Raw genomic sequence first — 15221 nt, 5'->3', positions numbered from 1 at the left:
ATTATTTTTTAATGAAAGGAAATTACATGTATTTTAGTTGATGCAAATTTATTTATTATCTGTTATCATATCTTCTTCTGAATGATAATATTCCCTTAAATGACTGACTGACTTGGCATTAATATATCAAATGGTTTTTCATGCAGTAAATTAAACTAATGAATAATACATGTTTCCTGTGTTGTCGTAAAATGTACTCGGGAATCCTCGGAGTCTAATTTCCCTGGTCTGAATACAAGCTATCAAGTATAGGTATGATTTGTTTAGAATGTAGTGAAATTCAGTGATAAATCAGACGTTAGAAAACATTTTTGAGAAAATAAGAAAAACCTTATTAAATTTAAGTCTTAATGAATAATTGTGTGGAATAGACAAGGTTAAAGAAACAATGGTGTTTTACCGAAGAAAAACCCCCCAAAACAACCCCCCCCCCGAAAAAAAATAAAAAAAAAATATAAATATATATATATATATATATATATATATATATATATATATATATATATATATATATATATATATATATATATATATATATATATAATCTTGCAAAACAGAATAACATGTAACTAGGTTTTTTTAAATTTCAGGAATGTCAATCAAGAAATATTTCCGTCATCGCATGCTGTTAAGACACAATGCAGTCAGCATACAATAGGTAGATTCTTTGAGTCACGTGGTAACCTTTGGTGTATATAAGGAGAACGCATCTTCGTTACTTCAGTGCAACTTTACACCGGTTGAGCTCAGCACCACTGAACAAACAAAGGTAAGAGCTAATGCATGATAATAAGTTAAAGAGAATTATAAATAGTGATTAATCTTTTAATTAAGACGATTGTTTGTGATTATAGCAAAAAGTATTTTGTAAATTATATATAACTATAGGAAATGAACTAAAAATGTTAATTTAAATTTATAATATTGTTTTGAAAAAATAAACGACCAGCAAAACTAAATTTGTAATAAACAGGGGCATATGCTGAATAAGAAAAGGTCAATTTACGACTGATTGAATTTTAATACACTAAATTTTTCCAGATGTTCCGACTTATCTCCCTTGCCTGCATCATCGCCGGCGTCACGGCTCTGGGTTACACCACAGATTATGACACCTATCCTAAATATGGTCGCTATGATTATTCATATGGACCGAATTACTATGGATACCTCGGAGGTCTTCAGGGAGGATTCAACAATGGACTATTCGGAGTTGGTGGAGGAGCAGCCGCTGCTTCCGCTGCCTCCGCCGGAAATGCCGCCGCTGCCACAGCTGCTGCTGTCGCTGGTCAAAATGCCGCCGCCGCCACAGCCGCCGCCGCCGGTAACGCTGCCGCTGCTTCTGCTGCCGCCACGTCTTCAAATTTCGGAGTACCCTATGGTATCTTTAACCAAGGATACAGTTACTATAGCCCAGGATACAACTACTATAGCCCAGGACACAATTACTTTGGTACAGGATACAACCCCTTAAGTAGTTACGGCTACTTCCCTTACTACAACAACTACTTGAGCTACCAGTACGGCCCCTCCTACTTGTACGGCAACTACATCCCTAACGTTGGATTTGGAGGAGGCTCTGCCGCCGCATCCGCTTCCGCCGCCAGTGGTTTTGGAGGATCCGCTGCCGCTACCGCTGCCGCCGCTGGAGGTGGGATAAATATTGGTGCACCTGGTTTTGGAGTCGGTGGCCCTGTCTTTGGCGGATCTGGACCTTACATTCCACGAAGAAGCAGAAAGGTAGATTATCTTTTCTTGATGTTTGTATAAAACTGTGACGTTTCTATGCTGTTCAATTTTAATTTGCATCATAATTTTTACAACCATTTTTTTTTTAGGTTTACTAGACAGAAGGCACGTATGTTCGACCATGAGATGTTTTTGTTTGTTTAATTTTATTTACATATAATAAATTCAGCATACTAGAATTTCGGTTTTTCTCGACATTTTGCGTTTTAAGTATACAACGGAAGTAATACCACATTGAATGATGCGTATTTGCTGTTTTTAATTACTGAATCTTATAATATGAAGCAGAGAACCCAAACCTTGCAATTTAATGGTATTGCTAATGATAATCAGGTTGCCTGTTAATAATTCCCTGGAGAACAAATTTATGCCTGCTTTATTTAACACAGATGAATGGTTTAAGACATCTCTCATTGACAATCGACACGTAATACATGCTTATGTTTTTATGATATTAAAAGGCCATTTTTTTGTCTTATCAAAAACTTTTAAAGTTGGTTTTTCATTACGAATACGCTAATCTTTTATAATCAAGGTCATCTTATGATTTATTATCTAAATATCTCATTTAATGATTAATATATTAAAGAATCGAATCCTAATCTAAATTTATGAAAGCCAGGTACTTTGATGATTTTAAAGAAATTGTAACATATTTGACGTTTAGATTGTTTTTCTTCATAAACCAAAATGTAAATGCTTGTCTATATGTACACTCCGAAAAAGTTTATAAATTTTCCAAGATTAGCCTTTATGATTTAAGAAGAAAGTTGGAATTCCAGCTCGATCCTGCTCTAAAGAAGCACAAGTTATGACCATACATGTACAATCTTACCATTAATTTCTTTTTGCTAATTTTAGTGCTTATAATGTTTTAGAAATGCATTTCAAATGAAAATCAAAAAGTTGAGTGTCAATCGTAGATTTATAAGCAAGATACAAATCCGGAGAGCTTGCAATTCTTTTACATTTAACACGGCTCGTGCTGTTTTTGTTTACAATGGTTCAGTATACCGGTAACGGGCCTTTTTCAAGCTGATTTCTCTCTATTCTAGTTCTTCTTAAGCATAAATAAATAGTGCCTACCGTTTATCACATTCATTTTGGGTCTAAAACTGGCAATTTTACTTCCGCATTAAAAATGTTAATAGAGTTTTGTTTAAGTGACAAAGAACTGTAAGCTCTGTATCTCGCTTTAGTTATATCACGACGACCGAAAGTCTAATTTTGGTTGACCATTAGGAATGCCTTACTGAAGCATTGTAAACATTAAAAATGGAAAAATAATTTTTTACCAATATCGTGACCATACCCATTTAAATAAAAGATGTTCAAGGGCATGTGGATGCATGGGTAGGGATGTCGTTCTTTTCCTATTTCTAGTAACTTGATCTTTATTCCTATTTAACAATCACTCATTCTGAGGTTGTTTAGATGGAGTGGTGAAGAGTTGAAACTGAAGTGAATAAATGGTGACGTGAAATGGCATATAATTCATCGTTAGGATAATGATATACAGTAAGAGTTTTAGAACAATTTGTCAAGATGTGGCATTGTATCATGGGGTATGACGGTAGTGTTGCGTGAGAAGTTAAAACGATACATGCTATAATTTGAAACTATTTTGAATGACGGTAAAAAGGCATGTTTTTGTTTACTGATAAAAGTTACCTTTATTCTGTAAACTAGATACGACCTCGTTACGAGTAACGAGTAGGTCTTCCGTCCGATTTTTTTTTATAGATAAAATGATACCATGAGAGCCCCTTTTTCTTGATTTTATTGGATAGAACTTTTGATTCTCTACTACTTTTGTTCTATATGTCTTGTCAAAATATCAACTGATAAAAAGATACTGATCAAAACATATGGAAATTTTGATTCGAAATCTGTACCCCATTTTTGTGCCTAAGCGAGCTCCAAGGAATAGCGCCACTGGTGCAAAACAACTAAATAGTGCACAACTTCAAACCATGCTCTACCTATCCTGAAAATTTCAAAGTCATATCTCTTATAGTTTCTGAGATCAACTCTGCACAAAATTGGTCGTAAAAAATTACAAAATCGACCGTAAATCCGGACCAGAAGTGACGACGACAAAAAATTCAAAAACATATAAAATGCAGATAATTTCCCATCATCTGTGAAAAAATTGTTCAGATCGGTTGAGTAGTTTTCGAGAAATCGAGTGCACAAAATTTGGAAAAAAAAAATAATAAACTACGAAAACAATAAGGTCTTCCGTTGGAAACGGAAGACCTTAATAACAACCAATATTAACATTCTACTGTGTTTTTTCATCAAATTCCGTGATATTTAAATGCCTCTAACTGCAACACCTATTCACTGCGTATGAATTTACGAGTAATTTACATAAGAAGTTCTCAAACAGTGATTTCTATGTTATCGGTTAAAAAATGCATTTCATGAATGTTGTCAAAACACCATGTTTTATAATTATTTAATAAAAAAGTTGACTTTATTGTTAAAAGCAACATTTCAAGAGTTATTTATCATGGATTATATGTTCATGCTCGTTGATCTCATGTCAACAGTCTATGCAAAAACCAGTTAAAACCGGTTCTACAAAACAGCTGTTCTTGCTGTTACTTATTCACTCCCTCCGTGATCTGCACTTTATATCGATTTATTTAAGTAAACAATTGATTTCTTCAATAAGGGAATGTAAATATAAGCATTAAATGATTTATTTTTGACGTCGTCGTGTTAATAACTCCTGTCAGGTGACCAGACAAATTATCATAACGCGCTAACGCGCGTTATTAAATTTGTCTGCTCACCTGACGGCAGTTATTGACACGACGACGTCAAAAATAAATCATTCAATGCTATATTACGGTGAATTGAATTTCGTTACAAAGATATGGAATTGTAATTGTTGATTTTCTTGCCATGAAAAAAATGCCTTTTTAACGAAGGAAAAGCGATACCCATTGCGCATGTCCACAGAAAATCAGATGGCCACTATAAATTGCTTAATTACATATTCTTCATGATTTTGTATATACTTAACAGTTGTTGATTTAAAGTGTATTAATGTATTGTAGTGATACCCGTACTTTTGCATGTTTAAATAAGATAACACTCACACACCTTTAAAAAAAGCCCGTAGGGGAAAACACATACGTCAATGTTACAGGGTTGTAGACATGTACTCCCCTTAATGCCCACACGTTAGTGTAACAGTTGTTTGTCTTGTTTGTACTCCTAAGTAAGCGTATGATTTGTTTTGATTTGATTTATGCAGCACTGTTAAGTCTCACAATAAAAATATCAACGGATTTAAACGTTCATAAAACTTACTAATATTTAAATGAATAAACATTGTGTCTGAATCAATATACATGTATCAGTTGTGATATACCTGGCATACAGACTTACGGACAACGATGAGAGAGAAATCTACAGAGGAGCGACGACGTATAATACCAGTAAATCATTCAATGCTCAAATTGATATTTATTTCTAAATGCTGACTTTGTTTTTATGAACAATAAAACAAATTTAAAAAGATCATAGTAAACTCGAGTAAAAATAGTAAAAGTAAGATTAGGCTTAACCCAAGAGAGGGTTTAAAGTTTATCTGATGTAAACCGTTGAAGAAAATGAATTTCAATAAATATAAAATTGTATCACTGTGCAATTGCCTGATTTAAACAAAATACACTGTACAAATCTTAATACTGTAACTGCATCATACCCCTTTTAGTGAAACCGGGGAGGGGGGATATAATATTTATTGCTGTGTGTCAGTTATTCTGTCAAATCTTACTTTTCCAGTCCCCCCCCCCCCCCCCCGATTTATTTCAAATTTCCCGTGAAACCTATGATACAAGGTTTTTATGTAATTTAATTTATTTATTTACCAAAGTCTTACTGCTATACTCCGCCCGTGTTCCAAGTAGATAGATATAGAGGAAAAAGAAATCGAGAATATAACGTGTAGATCTTATCACACGATAGACCATTCTATAAAACATTATCACTCATTAAGTTCGACCTCGTTACTTTTAATAAACAGGTGTCATCATTTTTATTTTAAAAGGGTTGTGGCTGGGTTAGTGCTTCGCCGGTGCGTAGATGTACCCAATTAAACCAAAACGACGACCAAAAATGGCGATCTAAATAGACAATCATTTTACAAATAATCAAGTTGTTCAATGTTCTCGTCAGGTAAAACAAGGATAGACAACACTATTGTCTTTATTGCTGTTACTTATTTTGTCTCGTCTTTGTTTTCAATACTTTTCTCAATATGCTATAGTGCTCAAACCCCGTTCCTAGAATGAACCGTTTAATGAAAGTATTGGTACTCAACAATTGATGAGGTAACTCTATCAGAACTACAGAAATTCTGTTTTCCAAGTACAATTGTTTGTATAGAAATCTTGTTTTTTTGATTAATTTTTGAAAGTTGGTTTTGTCATCTCTTCTACGCAGTTATTCTAGCAAACCTTAATATTTGGGAGTTGGTTTTATCAACTCTCCTATGCAGTTATTCTGGCAAACCTTGATATTTTGGAATTGGTTTTATCAACTTATTCTAGCAAACTGGGAGTAAAACAGTGTTTGGATCTAACAACAAATCATCACCGTTATAAATTCGATGTACAATGGAACGTTTTCAGAAGCAAGGTATTTCATTTATGGATACCTTAATAATTGTCAGAATTTTAATGGTACGAACAATTTAGATATTTTTAAGTCCTACGTATTCCTACGCCAGAGTTCAACTAAAGCGGTAGCGTTTGGAATCAAGAACATACCATTCAATCAAAAGAAAGCACGGTTGTTTCTTAAAAATTGCTTCGATAATGCATCGTGAAGTTCAAATGGGGTTTTCCGTCAATAGCTCGGAATTATCGTCAGATAAAACCCAAAAATTTATATTGAAAAACAATATGCGTAAATATTGAAATAGAGCTAAGAAACTACTTGCCATGCAAAATAACATATGTTGATGTAAAAAAAATCATCAATAAATTCAACTCCCGTCAGTATTGCAGTACTTTGATTTATTTTTATTCTTTCAAAATGCATTGTATATATATAAAATTTATATTTAAGAATGTGTTATTACTTGTTTCAACTTATTTCCCTTGCCTGTATCATAGCAAGAGTGTCAACGGACAGTTTAAAACCAACTATGATACCTATGGAAGTAGTATGGTACCAAGCATCTAGTGCTTATAGAAATGGATTTCGATATTATGAATACCAATGAGGTTTCACGAGACTATAAATCATCAATAGTGGACTTGTAGGTGAAAAAAATGATGTGGAGTATTAGATTTATTGAGAGGTGGAGATGGATTAGGACATGGTCTTGGTGGAGGTGACCTTGGAAATGGATTAGGGCGTGGTCTTGGTGGAGGTGACATAGGAGATGGATTTGGACGTGGTCTTGATGAAGGTGACATAGGAGATGGGTAAGGACGTGGTCTTGGTGGAGGTGACCTAGGAGATGGATTAGGACGTGGTCTTGGTGGAGGTAATCTAGGAGATGAATTAGGACGTGGTCTTCGTGGAGGTGACCTTGGAGATGGATTAGGCGTGATCTTGGTGGAGATGACCTTGGAAATGGATTAGGGCGTTCTCTTGGTGAAGGTGACATAGGAGATGGGTTAGGACGTTGTCTTGGTGGAGGTGACCTAGGAGATGGATTAGGACGTGGTCTTGGTGAAGGTGACCAAATGAGATGGATTAGGACGTGGTCTTGGTGGAGGTGACCATAGGAGATGGATTAGGACGTGGTCTTGGTGGTCTTGGTGGAGGTGACCTAGCAGATGGATTAGGACGTGGTCTTGGTAAAGGTGACCATAGGAGATGGATTAGGACGTGGTCTTGGTGGTCTTGGTGGAGGTGACCTAGCAGATGGATTAGGGCGTGGTCTTGGTGGAGGTGACCTAAGAGATGGATTAGGACGTGGTCTTGGTGGAGGTGACCTAAGAGATGGATTAGGACGTGGTCTTGGTGGAGGTGATCTAGGAGATGAATTAGGACGTGGTCTTGGTAAATGTGGCCATAGGAGATGGATTAGGACGTGGTCTTGGTGGTCTTGGTGGAGGTGACCTAGGAGATGGATTAGGGCGTGGTCTTGGTGGAGGTGACCATGGAGATTGATGAGGACGTGGTCTTGGTGGAAGTGACATTGGAGATGGAATAGGACGTGGTCTTGGTGGAGTTGACCTAGGAGATGGATTAGGACGTGGTCTTGGTGGTCTTGGCGAAGGTGACCTAGGAGATGGATAAGGACGTGGTCTTGGTGGAGATGACCTTGGACATGGATTAGGACGTGGTCTTGGTGGAGGTGACCTTGGAGATGGATTAGGACGTGGTCTTGGTGGAGGTGACCTTGGAGATGGATTAGAACGTGGTCTTGGTGGTTGAATTGAAGGCTGATTGAGAGGTGGAATTGGTTGTAGATTATAAAATTGACTAGGAACGAGACATGGACATTGATGGTAACCTAACATCAAAACTTTATGATAAACGCGATGACTTCAATTTTTCTATAGTCAACTTTCCTTACTTATGTAGCAATATACCTTCATCACCTGCATATTGAGTTTTGTCTCTCAGTTGATTTGATACGCAAGGGCATGCGCTTCGTATGAACAGTTTCTAGGGCGAAGCAAGCTACTGACAAACAAGTTGATAAAACAGCACTATCAACAGTCTCGCTTGAAGTCATCTTTTCGTTCTATGTTCTATGGTCGATACAACGACCTTGTCAGCAAATACATTCTTCCACTGGGTCGCATGCTGACTTACGTTTTTCATACTAATTGTTAGACCATAATTAATCACCTAATTGTCTACTGACTTTTCTGATTTTTTTTTCTCGATTACGACAAAGAGCACACGGCGAGTGTGACCGGTCAGCAGATGATGCTCACTCCTCCTAGGCACCTGATCCTACCTCTATCTATTTGGAGGTCCGTGGTTCTCTGCTTTGAATTTGTGTTTCGTTTTATGGATTTTTGAGATGGTTTACGGTTTGTTATTGTCATGTTTTCATGGTAATATATTATGATGTCGAATTGGAGGGGGAACTTTGTAATGGATTAGGAGGTTGGTTTGGTAATAGTGTATGAGGCTGATTAGGAGGGGCCTTAATTATGGATCATAAAGTAGACTTGGTGTTTTATTATCAGGTTAATTTGGAGATTGACTTGCTTGGATGAGTTTAAGGTTAAATTGGGATCTTACATGATTGGTAATTATAAGATTAATTATGACTTTTTGAAGCTGATAATGTGGATTTGGTAAAGATAAGGAAATGGATTATGACGTCAACATTTTGGTTGATTTCGAGATTGATTGAGAGATGGAATTGGTAATGGATATTGTTATCAATTTAAATATAGTCTGTTGTTGTATTATGATGTCGACTAAGAGGTAGATATAATGAGGTTCATTGGGACATAGTTGTAGATTATCAGGTTGATTGGGATTACTATGTAGTTTATTATGACTTAGACTTGGTGGGTGATTTGGGGGTTGATACGAAGGGGAAATTGGTGATGGATTTTAAGATTTATTGGGTGATGGACTTGGAAATTTATTATAAGATGTGGAGGATGGAATCAGTGATGTTTTGAGGTTGAATGGAAGGAAGACTTATTGGTTTTTGTTATGAGATTATGAGAGGAAATATGACCTGGTCATTGATTATGAGGTTACATTACATGTGTTACAAGTACATTGTACATTTTCACTTACTAAAGACGAAATTAAGATATATTTTTAAAGTGATGGAATGTGTAATGAAAGATTTTTTACCGGTGCACATTGGATTTTTACATATTTCCGAGTCTTTTACCAGGCTAACTACAAATCTTTTTAAACAATTGTTTTTTTTTTCAGTTATAATGATCATACCGCTGTTTTTGTCTTGGATTCCATCTATTATGTGCATTAAGAATATCCTAGTCTATACTATCCAACATATCATAGTGTTGCAGTCTAATATTCATTTTTAAGCATATATGAAATTGTAATTGATATATTAGATATTTAGAAATTTATAATATCTTTGTTGCGATGACAATATTTACACCATATCAATATGTTCTGAATAAAATCTTACAATTTTTTTCATATCACTTATCAAACAGATATAGATTTAATGCTTTAATATATCAGCAGTGATATTGATTTTACTTGAATTTGGACTTGAACCAGAAGTTTTTCATACATATTGCTGGATTGTTTCAGCATTAAGGTATTTGCATACACACAAATAAATTCTTTGATATATCAAAAACAAATACTTTCCTCTTTTTTTTTTGAAAGAATTGATTGTTGACGCTCTTTTGCCCGATTTTCAGTTAATTTCTTGAACAACAATGAATACTAATGCTTCAAAAGACGCTGACCTATACAAGAACCTGCCATTTATTTCTGACCCAAGTTGCATAAAGGCAAAATAATGTGTATGATTAATGACGCTAATTAATGCAAAACGTTTTGATTTTGTTGAAGGTAATGAAAAGAGTTTTGTGAGGAACAATTATTGTTAATATATTATGTATTGAGTTCAAACTAAGGCTATCAGAATGTCTGTTGTGTAACTGCCCGTCTTTAACATTTTGTGTTTACAATAACAAGCACTTGAATTTACTTATTTCAAAATGTGTTGATTCAACAGCCATTTTTTCTCAATCGGCTTTACTTCCTCGCTATTAAAACATAAAAGAAAAATAACCACACTCAATGTTTTTAATTTGTTTAAAAAGAGTGTCCGACGTACTAGTTTCGTCAAATATTTTCAGCTAATCAACGTACTGATACCGGAAAAAAAGGTTATATAATAATAGACAATCATAGTTGATTGTTATTGTAGAAAACAATTATTTGAGTATTTAGATTCAGCAATAATTTTATTATAAAGTTTAATGGTTCAATTTAATATGAACATCTCTAGGTACATTATTGCCAATTTTAACCTGTCGAGATACATGTGTATTTTGTTGCATTGCATACTGAAAAGATTTAATCCCCAAAAGCTAATTTAGTAACAGTCAGTTATGCTTGTTAGAATATCTAGAGTCGTTTTTGGGTTTTCCACTATTTTGAAGTTACACTTCATGTTAATCAGCCTAAACACTTTTATTCCTGGAAAATCTCATGCTTCCTTGAAAATACAATACACCTTTTTCTAAAAATTTTAGGGAGGGCCAGAATCTTTGTTTATTCTTATTCATGACCATCTGTTTTTGTTATTAGAAAATGCTGAGTATCATTGCAGTCGCCTGCGACATTGTCAGCTTGCTTACATAATCTTTTGCACAGCCTTGGTTCGGGGGATGCGGACTCTACGGCTGTAGCTTGGGAGTTAACTCAGTTGGGACCAACTACACAGGATATTTCTACAACCAAATGATAAGTTCAGAGGATTGGGATTGAGCGGTTTACTTCTCCCCAGCGGCGGATATGCAAAGGGTGTATATGGAAAGAAAAGAACACGGGTGCTTTATGTGTCTACTTTAAGTAACAGTGGAATTTTTATCTTATTATGTGATCAATCGTATTCAACCCCTCGATATAAGTGTAAGTAATTTGTAAAAAATAATACATGTATATACAAATCAAGAGTAGAAAAATAATTGCTTAAAATGTATTTTCATTTTGTTGCAGGTTTATTAAAAGGAAAATGACGTGTTTCAAATAAATCTTTCACTACTGGTTAACCTTATTTTTATGTCTAATTTTAAAACTGGATTGATTATATGATCTACATTGAGTGCACTTCCCGACATGTTAATTGATTTAGGATGAAAGGTTAAAGTCAAAGTTTTATTTTTTCAATGCAATAGTTTGTTGAAATATATTTGATGGGACAAATATGTTGCTATCAATGACAAAGAATATCGCAACATTCATTGTTTGAACGATTAAACATCAATCCATTTCACTGTTGCGAACCTAAACCAATACATGCGATCCTCTCACATACAGGAAAATCAACTTTTAAGCGGATTGGTCTATGTCGTTTTTACTTTAAGTTATAAAAAAGATAAAATTTCAAGGAATAGACAACTTTTAATAGTTAATTCCATAGCTTTAAAAAATTTGGTTGGTAGTTTTTAGTTAATATCTTTTGTTTATTTACAGCTTATATTAATCTTCCTATTTTTTTGTTAACTAGTATAGAAATTTGTTGACTTTTTTAAAGTAACAAATCAATTTATAATTTTCTATACATTGAAACTCAAGAATTAAAAATATTTCAAAAAATTATAAGTTAACTCGAGTAAAAAGGTTATTAAATTAGTCTTTTCTTTATACATACCTGCCTTCGAAAAGAACCATATAAAGAATCTATATATTTTTCTACTATATTGGTCATATTAAGAGAGAAAAAAATAATCAGAATTGATATAGTAATACAACATTTACAAATGTTAACTTGCGGATCAGGCAAATGCCTGCCGATAGTCCATGGAGTACGTAAATTGTATATTCCGTTGGTTTTACTGGATTCTAAACTATATCATTTGATAGAGAAACAGTTGACTTACATTCAAGTTTGATAAAGGTATAAAGTGGTGGTTTTAAACAATAAACATTATCAATCATATAAATGGTTTTTACAGAATAGTAAATGCACAATGCAAAACACAGGATAGAAGAAACTGAAAAACCCACTGTTGAACAAGGTATTTTTTCTGTCCCTAGCAATGGTTTTTGTGTTTTATTCGTGAAAAATACCAGCTGTTAAACTTATATCAAACCTATGATTGAATATGCATATACATTTACAATGTACGTAACTCTTAAGCTTGTGTGGATCACTGCTAAAATGTATAAAATAGGTAATTGTGATTGATGAAAACGTAAACTGCCCCAAACCGCTTAATATCGTACACAATTTTTAAAATTTTAGATTTATTCTCTCTTTGCAACTAAAACAATTAAAGTTTAATAGTTCTCGTCAGTTACAACATAGGATATTATTCTAACAGCGCAGTACTTGCAAAGATAACTTATTTTTCAAAATGGTTTGATACAGGACTTACGAAACAAATTAATGAGTTATTTTGTAATGATTAAAATTCAAGCGATCGCATTTAGCCGCGGCTTTCATAAAACAAACTCTAGAATAAACCAGTTTAAAAAATACACTGATGTTATCACTCATTAAATTTTAGACATTTAAATTATTTTTCTCAATTGTTTTGATTTTATCTTACCGATAATAAAATGGTCCAAAAAAATTTTTAAAAATCTTCATCACAAGGTAAATAAAATGACACAAAAATTAATGTTTTTTAGTGATGTTCATTTCTTAGCGTGGGATATCGTACATCCTTTACACAGATGTTGGTGTTACAATTTATATTTAGTTCATGTATGAATGCTTGATTTATAATAATTCATTTTTTAATTTTGTTTCATAAAGCAGGTAAACGAAATTAATCTAAAAGTTAGCATCATAAAATGCTAAATGACAGCAGTATTTCTCAGTCAACCTATTAATTAAAGGCCAATGCGCGACTTGTAACTTCCAAATGAATTACATGCACCTGAACAGAATAGTAAATGCACAATGCAAAACACAGGATAGAAGAAACTGAAAAACCGTTTAACTAAACGATAAACCTGAAAAGATTAAATCACAATAAAACAGTATATACGCAAAATACGATATGATTGATACACGATAGAAAAAAAGAAAACATTTTGAAAAATAAGTTATCGTTGTAAGTACTGCGCTGTTAGAATAATATCTTATGTTGTAACTGACGAGAGAAATATTAAAATTTAATTGTTTTAGTTGCAAAGAGAGAATAAATCTAAAATTTAAAAATTGTGTACGATATTAAGCGGTTTGGGGCAGTTTACGTTTTCATCAATCGCTTGTTAAGGATATCGGCTCAAAGTATAGTCTTATCTTGCGGATTCCATGAATAGTATATTTGAATGTTTATTGTGCTCTTTTTAATGTAAAATCAAACGGTGGAAAAATGAAAATAAAGTAAAAACTCATTTAACTATGAATAAACACCATAGCGAGGAATTGACGTTTGAAATGCAATAAATTCAAATAAAAATTAATACAAACAGTCTGTCAGTCACGCTCTATTTTATGCTGCGTTTCAAACTGCACAATACATTAAGCATAGAAAAGGTAGATTACATAGTTCACCGAGAATGTATATAAAGAGACCGCATCCCAGTTACCAGTCACCGGTTGAGCTCTGCATCACTGAACTATTGAAAACAAAGGTAAGACTTAATACATATATATATCAAGTACGTCTGTAACGTGTTCTATATGTTATTCCACAGGGGCCAAGTCTGTTTTAACATTAATTTCAGTGTTACCATAAATAAAGATGTTTATGGTTACATTGAAATTACTGTTAAAACGGGCTTGCCCCCTGTGTGTTATTCTATAAGTACAACTCCTTTGTCACAATATCAATAAATATGATGAAATATGCAACAAGTTTTTCTTTTTTTATAACTTCGATAATGTTGATTTAAAGGGAATAAAAAACCTTGTAATACTTATATTTCGAGGAACACAAATACAACATACTAGACAAATAAACATAAATGAAGACCAGAACCCTATTGAATGTAACATTCTTTTCTACCAGATGTTCCAATTTCTCTTTCTTGCCTGCATCATCGCCTGTGTCGCGGATGACAGTTATAACACCGACAATGGTAGCTATAGTATAGCTTTCTTGCACTTGAAGTATTAAGCAACTTTTATGCTACCGCAGGTCGAAATGCCGCCGTCGCTGCTTCTGCTGATAAATTCGGAGTATATAATGGTCCATACGAGTACCATTCACCAGGGTACAACTTCTATAACCTACGATACAGTAAGTTTGGCTCAAGATATAACTACAGAATGAACCCTTACAACTCTAACATTGATCCCCCTTACTACACCAACAACTACTTGAACTTCTTGCCAAAAACAACTCTTCAAATGTCGGACGCAAAGGAGGATGTGCATGGTTCCGGTTTTAGAGGATTTGCCGCCGCTACCTCTGCTGCCGCTGGAGGTTTTAATTACGAGTTTAGGGTTAGTGTACCTGGATATGGAGTCGATAATGGTCTGAACAGACTACTTGTCTTAGGCCGATCTTGAACTTACACCCCAAGGAGAGGCAGAGAGGTACAGTTACTCTTTTGTTTATTCATATACTAAAACTGCGATTTTTCTGGGCTGTTAAATTTCAATATGCATATTTAAATATACAACCCTTCAACTTTGTAGGTTTACTAGACAGAAGGCATGGAGATTTATTTAGATAATATTTTTCTTTGTTCGTTTTTTTTTTAATTTTACAATATTGCATGCAAATCAAATTGTGGTTTTTCTTGTTTATTTGCGTTTCAAGAATATAAGGTCAAAAATAAGAACAACGCAATGAATGAATGTTTTTTTTTGCTACATGGGACAATATACTGTGATGTGAGAGGGG

The 15221-nt window shown here is 34.1% G+C and overlaps 2 protein-coding genes across 2 annotated transcripts; one reads left to right on the top strand and one right to left on the bottom strand.

The window, feature by feature from the left end:
• Positions 1–660: 660 nt before the first annotated feature.
• Positions 661–1928, top strand: LOC128177807 (shematrin-like protein 1). Its single transcript, XM_052844673.1, has 3 exons — positions 661–769; positions 1042–1740; positions 1839–1928. Exons 2-3 carry the CDS (start codon positions 1042–1044, stop codon positions 1845–1847), a joined length of 708 nt encoding a protein of 235 aa, XP_052700633.1. The 5' UTR covers positions 661–769; the 3' UTR covers positions 1848–1928.
• Positions 1929–7561: 5633 nt separating this feature from the next.
• On the bottom strand, positions 7562–12087 carry LOC128176973 (uncharacterized histidine-rich protein DDB_G0274557-like). Its single transcript, XM_052843480.1, has 2 exons — positions 12068–12087; positions 7562–8168 (listed from the first exon to the last, which is right to left on the bottom strand). The coding sequence occupies exons 1-2, from the start codon at positions 12085–12087 to the stop codon at positions 7562–7564; spliced, it is 627 nt and encodes a 208-aa protein (XP_052699440.1).
• Positions 12088–15221: the final 3134 nt, after the last annotated feature.

The sequence above is a fragment of the Crassostrea angulata genome, chromosome 3 (genome assembly GCF_025612915.1).
Source record: "Crassostrea angulata isolate pt1a10 chromosome 3, ASM2561291v2, whole genome shotgun sequence".
Lineage (NCBI taxonomy): Eukaryota > Metazoa > Mollusca > Bivalvia > Ostreida > Ostreidae > Magallana > Magallana angulata.
Note: the sequence above shows the minus strand (reverse complement) of the source record. Positions and strands in the feature narration are given on the sequence as shown.

Bases quoted from the DNA above. Each gene is read 5' to 3' on its own strand.
- LOC128177807 (XM_052844673.1), top strand. From the start codon at position 1,042: ATGTTCCGACTTATCTCCCTTGCCTGCATCATCGCCGGCGTCACGGCT.
- LOC128176973 (XM_052843480.1), bottom strand. From the start codon at position 12,087: ATGGTTCTTTTCGAAGGCAG. The intron at 8,169-12,067 runs GTATGTATAAAG...CCTCTCAATCAG, and splicing joins ATGGTTCTTTTCGAAGGCAG to CCTTCAATTCAACCACCAAG.